Source organism: Lynx canadensis, chromosome D1 (genome assembly GCF_007474595.2).
Source record: "Lynx canadensis isolate LIC74 chromosome D1, mLynCan4.pri.v2, whole genome shotgun sequence".
In the NCBI taxonomy this organism is placed as follows: Eukaryota; Metazoa; Chordata; class Mammalia; order Carnivora; family Felidae; genus Lynx; species Lynx canadensis.
In genome coordinates this window covers 80202437-80214922 of record NC_044312.2, presented here as the reverse complement: position 1 = coordinate 80214922, position 12486 = coordinate 80202437, and the positions used below count along the sequence as shown (strand labels likewise).

Below are 12486 nucleotides of genomic sequence, written 5' to 3'. Positions count from 1 at the left end.
AGTCATGTCTCTTCTCTGATGTCCTTTTGGTTCTCTTCTGTTTTCACTCCACACTGTCTTATCAGGCAACTTAATCTACTTCCAACATTTAATTGCCATCCACGATGATAATGCTAAATCCTTTATTTGCACTCAGATGTCTTCCCTGAATTTCAGATTCAAATGTTTAATGTCTGCTGCATATAGACATTTGATTGCATGAGAGACCTCAAACACTTAGCATGTTGAAAAACAAACCAATTTGAGTTCTCCTCTTGCCTTTTGCATCACAGTGAATGAATGCAAGCACTGAGTGTTCTTCACTTCCTGCCTTTATGGATCCCACTTATATATAGCAGTTCTATGCCCCCATTAGCTCTGGAACCCTGTGTCCATTTCTGCACCCTAGATCAGATCACCGTCATCTCCTGCATGGATCAATGAAATAGAGCGTCACTGGTTTGCTTGTTTCCACTGCACTTTAGAGTTATTTTATTCAAATGCAGATCAGAGCTACTGGCTTGAACCTTTGCTCTTTGCCTCTCTGTTGGAACATTTTCTACATAAAAAAATACATAATCTCATAACAAAGACATAATCTCATGTACTTTTGAATCCAAGTCTCCTTAGTTTTTATCTTTAATGAAAGCTATTGAATTCTAAATACTAAAAACAAACAAAGTCCTGACCTACCACATACCCCTTGCATTTTTTCTCCCCTCTCTCTTTACAGAGAATTAGCCTTCAGAGTCCAAAAGGTCAGGGTTGTGTGATTTCAAATTTGCATCCCCAATGATGATCACAGGCCTGTCTTACAGATGGAAAACAATTTAATTGAATAATAACCCATAATGAGCACTCAATAATATATGTTCTCTAACTTCCAAATAAGGAATATATCCAAGAAGAGGAGCACTGCTATGGATCGAGTATTTGTGTCCTCTAAAATTCCTGTTAAAGCCCTAACCCTCACTATGATGGTATTAGGAGATGGTCCTTCTGAAGGTAATTAGGTTTAGATTAAGTCCTGATGGTGGGGTTCTCATGCTGGGATTAGTGCCCTTATAAAGAATATAAAGAGAGAGAGAGAAAGAGAGAGAGAGAGAGAGAGAGAGAGAGAGAGAGAGAGAGATTTCTTCCCATTCACACACGTCTAAGAAAGACCATTTGAGCACTTAGCTAGAAGGCAGCTGTCTACAATAGAGAAGAAGGACCCTTATCAAGAACTGAATCTGGGACCACCTTGATCTTGGGCTTCACAGCCTCCAGAACTGTGAGAAATTAGTGTCTGTTATTTAAGGCACCTAGTCTATGGCATTTTGTGGTAACAGCCCAAACTGGCTGGAAACACAGCAAGTGTCATTTCAAATGAATTCTGTAGAAACATCAGTCTGGACACTGACAAATGTAGAGCAAATCATGGAGCTAAAGCACAGTCATTTCCTTTAAGGAGAGAGGAATATGTAGCCATCACTGTATTCAATGTATGACCAAGAGCTGTGAGGGATAAACACTGTGCTATCAAAGCACTGAGAATAGAGATAAGTAATTTTAACTTGGAGGGTCAAGAAAAAATTCACTCAGATTAGAGAGAAGCAGAGAATGGAGAATATAATGAAGGAAAAGAGGCTGACTGACCTGACAGAGTGTTCTCAGCAGAAACATATAAAGGCATCCTCCAGAATTAAAAAAGTGGAGGTTATCAACACACTAATTATTTTTTAGGTTTTTGCTAGTAGATTCTTGTAATACTGAACTTCCCACCTAATGAAATCTGTGCTTTTAAAATCCACAGTGAACAATATATATATTTAATGTATAATGTGTATATTACATTATTGTAATAATGTGTATATTACATTTATTGTAACAATGTGTATATTACATTTATTGTAATAATGTGTATATTACAATATATGTATGTATGTATGAATCACATATGCATATACACACACATGGATAATACAATGACAATTTTGACTGAATTATCAATCTTCTTTCAGAAAAATAAAATAAAATGACATTTTTTGGGGGGAGGGTTGGGGGCATTTTGTCTGTTTCCAGATGTAAGTTGAAAATAGCTTACTTGAAAATGTTTCACAGATTTCAGGAAAAAGCATTCAAAAGTTGAAGATTTAAGAAACCAAATAGAAGTAGATGAGACCAGTCATAAATCGTGGAAACAGGGGGATTATTTGTTTTTATTTTTATTTTTTAATGTTTATTTAAAACATTTAAAGGGAGGGGCAGAGAAAGCGGGGGGTGCAAAGGATCTGACTGACTCTGTGCTGGCAGCAGAGAACTCACGAGCCTCGAGATCATGACCTGAGCCTAAGTAAGACATTTAGGAGCCCATATTTGTAATGTTCATGCCACAACAACACTCTGCTAGGCACTGAGGAAACTGAAGCATAGAGAGGGCAAGTGATATGAGCCTCTCACAATTATACAGGCATAACATCACCATGTCCCCGTTGCTGCAGTTAGCCAACTCTGAAGATGTACCCGTTAAATGCCCTCATTTAAACGTTCCATTTTTGCCCGGGTGGCTCAGTTGGTTAAGTGTCTGACTTTGGCTCAGGTCATGATCTCCTGATTTAGGAGCTCAAGCCCTGCATCAGACTCTGTGCTGACAGCCCAGGGCCTGGAGCCTGCTTCATATTCTGTGTCTGCCTCTCTGCCCTCCGCACTTGTGCTCCCTCTCTCTCTCTCTCTCTGTGTCTCAAAAATAAGTAAACATTAAAAAAAATTTTCAGTTCCTTTTTAATATATATAGAGAAAAGGTTCCATGACTGAAGCGTTTCTCTTATATATACCCTATATGACATCATACCATTCAGGATTTTTAAAATGTTATCTGAGGTGCCTGCATAGAGATTAAGCCCCAAGTACACATAAAGTACAATCTCCACCACTAATGAAAAGATAAAGAATGAGGACAAACCAGAAACTGTAGAGAAGCTTTTAATGCCAATCCATAAACTAGAATGCTCTACAATACATCAACTTAGATTTACTGAATTTTATCTTAAGCAATTGGATTTTTCTGTTCTTGTTTTTTGAGAAATGAGCAATTCCTAAACCAGGCTCATCTAAATGCTTCCTACCTTTTTCTGTGATAAGCCAAGGAAAATAATAAGTATATATTTCAATGACAGGACCTACATTTATTCATAGTAAACCAGGTAAGTAACAATCAGTAATTTCCTTCACACAGTCAGGGTCATAGAGAGCCCAGTTTTAATTGGGCCTAAACAAACATATTTTGAGTTGGAGACAAGTGTTGTGTGCCCACAGAATTACAAAGTGCTTTGCCCAAAGTCATCAGACTTAATAAGGCTGAACCTTTGCTCCTCCCTTAGACCAACACTAAGGAAGTAGAGTGTGGCTTCCTGGTGGGTGGGTAACAAACATTGTGTGAGAAGCTGGGCATTTTACCAGTAACCAGTTTCGGTGAATTTCTTCAGGGTTTTTCGGAAACATAAAAAACATATTATTATGCAACTTTCTTCCTGAATTTGTTTAAGTAAATAAACACTTTAGACCTAGAGTTTTCAGAGGCAGGAAAAAATAAAGAAAAATATTGGCCTAAACATTTTAGAGATCCTTAGGTATACAATAAAACTAGAATAAGATTAAATGGAAATACATACTTTAAATGATTTTTGACAGAGAAACATGAGATTACACAGACTAAATCTGTGCAGTCCATACATTGATAACAGCTAAAAACATTACATTTTTTCTTGTTTTTGATTCAGAAAATAATATTTCTCTAATCTGCCATCTGTGCACACCTCTTTTAATCCAAATGTGGGGAATCAGAATAAGCAGTAAAAAAAAAAAAAGCTCCAAATGTATGTACTACATCACTGTGTAATTGCATCAGTGGTTCTCGGGTGTGTCTGGGCTTTTAATGTTTATTTATTTTGAGAGAGAAAGAGAAAGCATGTGCACATGTGCACGGGCAGGGGAGGAGCAGAGAGAGAGAGAGAGGGAGAGGGAGAATCCCAAGCAGGCTCTGCGCAGACAGAGCCTCATCCCAGTAATGGTGAGATCATGACCTGAGCCAAAACAGAGAGTCGGGTGCTTACCCAACTGACCACCAGCTGAGCCTAGAATACTCATTGTAAGAGTAAGTGGTCCTAAGGCAAGTGATAAAAGAACCGGCACTCTCAAATATACTGCCTGAAACTAAACTTTCTGTAATAACTCTTTCAGATTGTCAGGATTTATTTAAGTGGGAGCCTGTAAATAGGAGGTTCTGACAACTGAAACAAAAAGCAACAAATGCCCCTCTGCCCTGTCTAAGGGAGTGTGGTGGTGCAGAGTTGGAGGAAGCTCTGCTTAACTCAATTGTTCGCAAAATCTCCTGGGGAGCTTTTAGAAGCTACTGATGAGTAGAGCCCAACCAGAAATAATTTAATGGGTTTGGGGGGAGTACCAAGGGTGAGGATTTTCTTACAAGTATCTCAAGTGAGTCTCACGTGTAGGAAGCGTTGAAAACTATGGACTTAATTTTTTTAAAAACGATCTACTTTTGGAATGATAATGGTTATGCCCAAGAGAAAGTATTTTCCATATTAAGCTTCTGGTGCATACTGGTATGTGGTATAAGATGTTTTCTTTGGGTGCCTGGGTGGCTCAGTCAGTTAAGCGTCCAACTTTATTTTTAATTTTTTTTTAATGCTTATTTAATTTTTTGAGAGACAGTGATCAGGGGAGGGGCAGAGAGAGAGGGAGACAACGAATCTGAGGCAGGCTCTAGGCTCTGAACTCTCAGAGCCCGGCGTGGGGCTCAAACTCACAGACTTTGAGACGACCTGAGTCGAAGTCAGACGCTCAGCCGACTTAGCCACCCAGGCACCCCAAGCGTCTGACTCTTGATTTCAGTTCAGGTGATCTCATGGTTTGTGGGATTGAGTCTCATGTTGGGAGTCTGTTTGGGATTCTCCCTCTCCCTCTCTCTCTGTCCCTCCCCTGCTCATGTACTCTCTCAAAATAAATAAATAGACCTTTAGAAAAGGAGATTTTAAATTATAAAATAATTATCATCATTAAGATATTATTAAGTAACATAAAATTAAATTGTATAATGAGAAATGTATTAAATTATAATACTAAGCGATTATAGTTATTATAAATAAAATGCTCTTAAAATATTATTTTGAAATCATTTTAGATTTTAGAATAATAATGACGATTATTTTACAGTTATGTAATCTTGCCTAAAGAACAACTGGCTCTCTAGAAAAAAATGATGTCTTCCAATGTTCTCCAAGTGACCACAAAGACATTACAAAGGGTTACTAACTTCTACTTACTTCCTAATCGTTCAGTGAATTTGATACCTTACTTGGATCCACTCTGCTGATCACATAGAATAAAATATAAAGACAGTGTATTATTTGATTATACTTTCAGAGCATGACTAAAGTGTACCTTGATTTTTGTCCTTGCATCAGGAATCATACTGTCAATTGTCCCAGGGGGAACTGACATCTGAGTTGGATTTGTCCTGGCTAGACTCAAAGGGGGAGGAGGTTGATTACGGAACACAGTTGACAGGCAGAGATGGACGGTCTCTTTCATTGCTTTCAGCTGTGAGTCCTACGGAAAAAACGAGAGAGATGACAACTGTTAACATGTGGTTCTGGTGGTCCTTGATTTTATTTGATTTGATTCTCCCTGTCCTCCTAGCCTACACTCATTCCCCACACAAATGCCTACCAATTTTCAAATGTAATTGCTTAACTTCTAAATTCCGCTATGACGTGCTGTTTAATGCACACATAGTCTGTTTTTAGGAGCTGTGTCTCATGATATATTTTGAACACTGAAATTGAGAGACATGTTACTCGAATGGATATGATTTCAATAGTGATAGTTTGCTGGCAAGGCAATGTATGCTAGGGTCATCTTCAAGTAGAAAACGTCCTTAGAAACCTGCCATCTTTCTATTAATATTAATCTCTTTTACTACAAATTATTCACAGGGGCAATGTAGGCCCCTGTGTTTTCCAGATTAGCCTGCAGCACCACTCAATTTCTCCACATATTGGAGAAAACAAATTTTGTTTCTAATAAAACTCTTACTTCCTATGGGCCTTGTTAAGTGGGCCTTGTTACTCTGATGTGATTGTAAATTGTAAAATTTACACTTTATTCTATTTGCATAGGATATCACAGTATTTCAAACTCTTTCACATGCGAGAAATAAGTTTATGTTTTCTAACAACTGTGAAACTGGTATCATTATTACTATTTTAATTAAAGAAATGAAAGCTCAAGGTTTTCAGACTTTTTTTTTTCTGGTTTATATCACAAGGCAGACCGAACTAACGTAGACAACTATCTGTAACTCCCATCTTACCACCAGATTCCACTGCTAAAAATATTTTTAAAAGTTGATAGAGTAAAAAAATAATAATAATATAAAGCTGAATACAAATCACAGAGAGACCCCCCCCCCCCGACCCCCCACCCGGAGCCAAAATAGAGACCTACAACTTTTAGGAATCTTATGGTAACTCAGGGATAATTTTGGGTATGGATGTAGGCCCAAATAGAAATATGTTACATAATCATCTGTCTCAACACATGAGATGTGGTGTTTGGCGCAAGAGAGATGAAGAGATGAGTTACTGGGGTCAAGATCCCTGGACAAGCTGGCACATGTGGAGACGGCACATGCAGTGTATGCACGGATCAGTGGAATGGCGAAGTCTGTTGTCTTCCCGGTAAGGTAGCATACTCCTCAAAAATCTACTGTCTTTTATACACTATGCCAGGAATACACCTCCGTGTAGTGTCTGCTCCTCTTTCCTGTTCTATGGCATAGATCCTTCCCAAGGTCTCCCTCTGAGCTTCCTACTCTTCTGTGGTACATGACAAGATTTTTTTTGAAGACGAGAAAGAGTGTCTTGGCAGAACATCAGTTAAGACATCTATTTCGTGATAGCAAGAGATTAAAAACAAAACAAAGCAGCAAGAAGAGCAGCAACTTGGAAATATATAAGAAACAGAACCAATGTGTATTTTCTTCTCATTAATATTTCCCTGACAAGTTATCTAAGACAGCATAAAAATCTGATAAGAACTAGGATGGAGGAGTGTTGTTAAGTGGACAGGACATGGCTAAGTTGAATGATGACCTTTTTCCTCAAAATGGTCCCTTTTATCTGCTCGCCTGAGCCCCTAACTTCCTGTCCTTCTTCCACCCCATTACTTTCTTTCCTTTCTCCTTTCTATTCTATCATGTATTTGTCTTCTTCATATAATTTATCTCTAATTTTTAATTTTTATGCATGTATATATATATATGTATGTGTGTATATATATATATATATACACACACACACGTATAAATTGACTATTTTGTTCAAAACTGTGTATTTAGCACTTATCATGATCCTTAACACATTAGAAGGGTCTCGCCAGAAAGTGTTTTGAATAAATGACTTAAACACTTAAGTGAAAGTGTTGTTTCTCTATGTCAAGGAAGGAGAGTGACAAGCTATCTCAATGAAAAAAAAAATGAAATAATCGTTCAAATTTCTCTCCCTACTGGTGCTTTGTTATAATCTCGGCTGACTCTTTTTTTTCCGTCAATATGGACTAGAAGATGATGGCATTGTGTGTTGTGTCAGAAGTGAAATATTCCAGGTAGTACTTAATAATTTACATATGTTTTCTGTCTCACATATTATAGCAAGACAATGGAAATAGAGCTAATATGACAGAGTCAGCAGGTTTGGGCCCAGACTCAAGGTTAACGTGCCTCTGAAATGTAGACTTTCAATCACCTCAGATCATGCAGGAAGGAATGATGGTTATTTTATTCACTGCATTCAAACCTTGGACCCTCTAAATACACTATATATATAAAAGTTGGATCTATAACAGGCCTAAGGTACACTTCACCATAGCAAACAAATTTCTGAGTAATGGCTGAACTTGGATGCTGAAATTATATAATAAACTGCATCAAGTTAATAGCTTAGAACATCAATTTCCAGCAAATGCTGTTCAGGCAAGATAAAATTTCCACTAGAACAATACAGGGGTGGGGGGGAGAGGTACATATATGTTATATTTTTAATGATCCGAACTTGGTGCGATAATCTCATCTGTTTGCATAGGTCTCCTGACGTGACAGAATCAACATCACAATGACACAACCTCCAGCTCACCACCTTTCATGGCCACGGTAGTAGGACTATCTTTGCTCTTCTGTTTCAACCGATTCCTAACCTCTTACCTCCTGATTTTATTTCTTTTTTGAACCATAAGAACTTGACCTGCTACCTTAGATTCTGTCTCTGCTCCTTGATTACACTGTAGATTTTTCCTGCCAGACACCCCAGTTGGCTGTGAGCCACCCTGTGCTCATTTGCTCAGCTGTCTACCATAAAAACATCTTCCTAGTTAGTTTCTCTGACTTAAGAGAGACTGTTAAGGATACTACGCAGGGTTTGGCTTGACCCAGTTCCATGAGCAGGACTCAGAAAATGATTTTATACCACAACATCATTATATTTTCATTTATACTGCTGGATGCAGTCTGTTTTGAAATTGAAGGCTACTGTTCATTTTGAAGTTCACCTTAACAGTATGTCACCTAATGAAATACGATGTAAACTGTATAAAGTATATTTTGCCCAGGATCTTACAACCTATTCCCTCCTAAGGTCAGTCTTGTTTTCGCCCTGCTTTTCCTCTCATTGCACCAAACCCCTCTTCCCACTTTGTTTCGCCACATGATAGTAAAAGGCAAACTTCTTAAGAAAAACCTGACTGCCACAACGCCTTTTATTTATAGCCCATCAAAGATTCCAAACGAATTTGTATCCTAGAGCCTTTACACTTGCTGTTTCTTGTGCCTACACAACCGCTTTTCCAAATATCTACGAGAAAACTTCCACTTAAAATTTCTCTCTCAGTTCACATCTTATCTTCTTGGAAACACAGTCCCTGAATACCCCTTCCTTAAAGTCTCTGACACATTTCTTACATTAAGTCCTATGGAGCCTTGTTGTCATTGCAGACTACCTTATTGTTTATATGGTTAGTGTTTTATCTATATCCATTATAATTTAATTTCGTTGATGGCCAGTAAAGCATCCCAGTTTCTAACTCAACAAATGTTTGCTCACTTAATAAATAAGGCAAACCCTCCAGAGGATATAGGCTGGTGCTGTTTTACATGAGAAAATATGAAATATTTCTCATTTTATCCTGTATATTGTATAAAGAAAGTATTCTTTTGGACATTAAAGCTTGTGCTATATAGTATGTGAAGCTGATAAGAAATTATTGTGTACACAGATGATCTTAACATGGTGGGAGATTTAGAAGGCAATTTCGTGTGTGTCTATAGGAGGACTCTTCTCAGAAAAATGTGCTTTTTTTCCTGGGAACAAGATATACCTTGCAAGGACAACTGTGCCTCTAATTTCTCACTTCCTAATAGACAGAAATTCACAAGACATTATTCATGCCTTTCTTAATTCATTTACATTAAGGTGTGAGGTCCTCAGAGATATCTGGGTGCAATATAGACTGCTGGCTTTGCAAAGACTACGAAGGGCTGTGAATCCAAATGTTCTCGCCTTAACTTTTATTTCTGCCATGAAATCAACTCTATGAATCCTGTAAGGCCATTTTGACAGTTTTGATTCTCTGCTCTAGGTGGAGAGATAAATAGCTTGTTCATTAATTTACGACATTGTATCTTCATTTATCTAGTTACTCAATAACGACCTATTATGCTCCTGCTATGTGTCAGACACATATGGCAAGACGACTTGTTCTTCTTTTCCTACTTAGTCCTGGGAATCTCTGAAGATTGCCTAACATGCGTCATCTTTGCTATGAATGTAATAGAATATGCTTTCCTGGGCAAAATTTTGTGAGGGTCCAACGCAAGGGAAACTTTTTTTAATAGGAAAGTTTGAGAGATAGATTTCCATACCATAAAGCTTTTATTTTTTTACAGGCCAGTAGCTGAGGCTAACGATAATTCATAAGATATTGCCAAATATATAATTGTTTGCAAAACCAAGGTTGATTCTTAGATCTTGAGATTATTATTGTGTATATTGGGATAGTAAACTGAAACTTCTTTTATTAAACATGTCGTGGGAACCACGTTAGAGTGTGAAGGTGTTTTGATAATATTTATGAGGTATTTAAGGTTATTTGAAGCCCAGATATAACATTCTTGAGCGCTAGGCAACTGAAGAGAGTAAAAAAAAAAGTCTCATATAAAGATGATGGAGAGAGGTGGAGAGCAATTTCATTAAACTGTACTTTTTATCCATTTTGAAGTGAGCTAGCATTTCCACCGGCCTTTATGACTGCAGTTTATGAGCCTCATACATATGGTACAAGAGATTTGTTGAAACCGACCTCCAGTAATACAAAATGCATTTATAGTTTACTGTAGCAAAAACAGTGACAAGATCCTGAAGGTTACAGAGAAAAACCTGTCACCACAGAGAGGCAGTGTCTATGATCTCACTCACTCATATTAATAATTACTATGCTCACTGAGGGTTTTCCATATGCCAAAAGTTCTCAGTACTTTTTTTTTGTTGGATGCATATGGTTTTGTCATTACCCTTATAAAGTAAGTTTTACTATTATTCCATTTTGCAGTGAAGCATAAGGAGTTTGAGGAATTTGAACATGGTCATTCAGTGGAAGACTTATGATTTGAACACAGGTAGACTGATTCTGGAGACCTTTATATAAATACTGCAATATCAAGCCTCTTCTGCTGAATCCAGACTGTGGCATGGTGTGAGCTAGGCACACCTAAGTGGGGAATGGATAGAGATGGGGTGGAGAAAAGCATAGAATGGGTAAGACAAAGGTGGGAAAAAAAAAACACAAAAACTACGTTAACCTGGGGTTCTGTGACTAAGGCCAAATTATAATTTGCCCATGAAGTATTATGTGACCATATCAGTTTATACAACCCACAAGTACTTAAAATATTCATTCTCTGTGCTTCGGAGACCTCCTAGCTCTGCAAACAATTATTTCCTAATTTTTGGTGCCCAATGAAATGTGAGAGGTGTGGAATCCCAGACCATGATTCATACATGTTTTCAGTTTCCCATACATCCTACTGCATGGTAGTCACAGGACTGGCATGTCAAACCTATGTAGCCATTTCAAACCTGACTAAGTGGATTATTTGAAGTCAAACCACAGAAAAGATTTAACGTAAGGGAGAACATTCTAACAGAATTGTTAAAAACTTAGAGGAGGCTGGACTGGCTCGGGGTCATAGGAATCCAGTGTCTTCCCAGGACGTAAAGCATGTTATAGAGATTGTGGCAGGGATGTCCAGAGAAAGGATTAAAAAAAAAATTTTTTTTTAATGGTCTAGTTGAATTTTAGGATCATATGTATTCTGATTTTCTGATTCTCTCAACTCTGTAAAGACTTTTTTCCCTTTTTTTTTTTTTTTTAATTTTTTTTTCAACGTTTTTTATTTATTTTGGGACAGAGAGAGACAGAGCATGAACGGGGAGGGGCAGAGAGAAAGGGAGACACAGAATCGGAAACAGGCTCCAGGCTCTGAGCCATCAGCCCAGAGCCTGACGCGGGGCTCGAACTCACGGACCGCGAGATCGTGACCTGGCTGAAGTTGGACGCTTAACCAACTGCGCCACCCAGGCGCCCCCTTTTTTCCCTTTTTAAAAAGTAGTATTTTATAGCATGAGTTGGATATAGTCAACACACATTAACATAAATTAGTATAAACTTCTCTTTTCATAAATTAAAAAAAAAATCTCATAAAGCTGGAATCTTGGTAACATGAATTATACTTGACCTCACTTACAAAATAGCAAGCAGACTTCCTCAAAACTACTAAATATTATTTTAAATACTCAGAAAAACACAAAATAAGACAATCACAAAGGAATGGAGTTGTTAAAATATCTAGTTGTTTATTCAAAAGCCTCATTGTCAAAGATCTAAACCTTAAGAAGCAATATCATTAGAATTCACAAAATGCCCTTACTAATTTGTTAGTATAATACCTTCTGGATATCCTGTTTGAAAAGTTAGCTATGCTAGCTATGTAATTGTTTTTGGCCATATGTGGTAATGCCTACGTGAGACCCAAGTACCTGGGAAGTAGAATTCTGGCCTGGTTCTTCACAGCTACTGCAGAGAAGGGAGATACCTTAAGAACTCCATAATGAATTTGCCTGAAATATTCCATCTACTCTTTCCTGTATCAAAACACCCATAGTTTAACTTGGTGGCTAGAAGGCAACCTCTTTTCCTTAGAAAACTGCTAAATGTATACAGTGTATTATTCCAAAGCAAGTCTATGATCATCTTACTTGTTTATTTTTTAAAATAAAATGGTTGCTATGCTGTGATCTCCAAAATGGAAAGCTCTTGACGGGAGATAGCACACTTTCTTTATTTTTTAACGTAACTTATTTTGAAAAATATAGGGGTATATAGAGAACAATATAACAA

At 37.5% G+C, this 12486-nt stretch overlaps 1 protein-coding gene across 1 annotated transcript in view; it reads right to left on the bottom strand.

Annotated features, from left to right (window-relative positions):
* Positions 1–12486, bottom strand: part of LUZP2 (leucine zipper protein 2) — a 258849-nt gene that overhangs the window by 65019 nt on the left and 181344 nt on the right. Inside the window, exon 8 of the mRNA XM_032594839.1 lies at positions 5422–5589. Coding sequence (XP_032450730.1) covers positions 5422–5589 — 168 coding nt within the window. The remainder of the gene's footprint in view (positions 1–5421; positions 5590–12486) is intronic.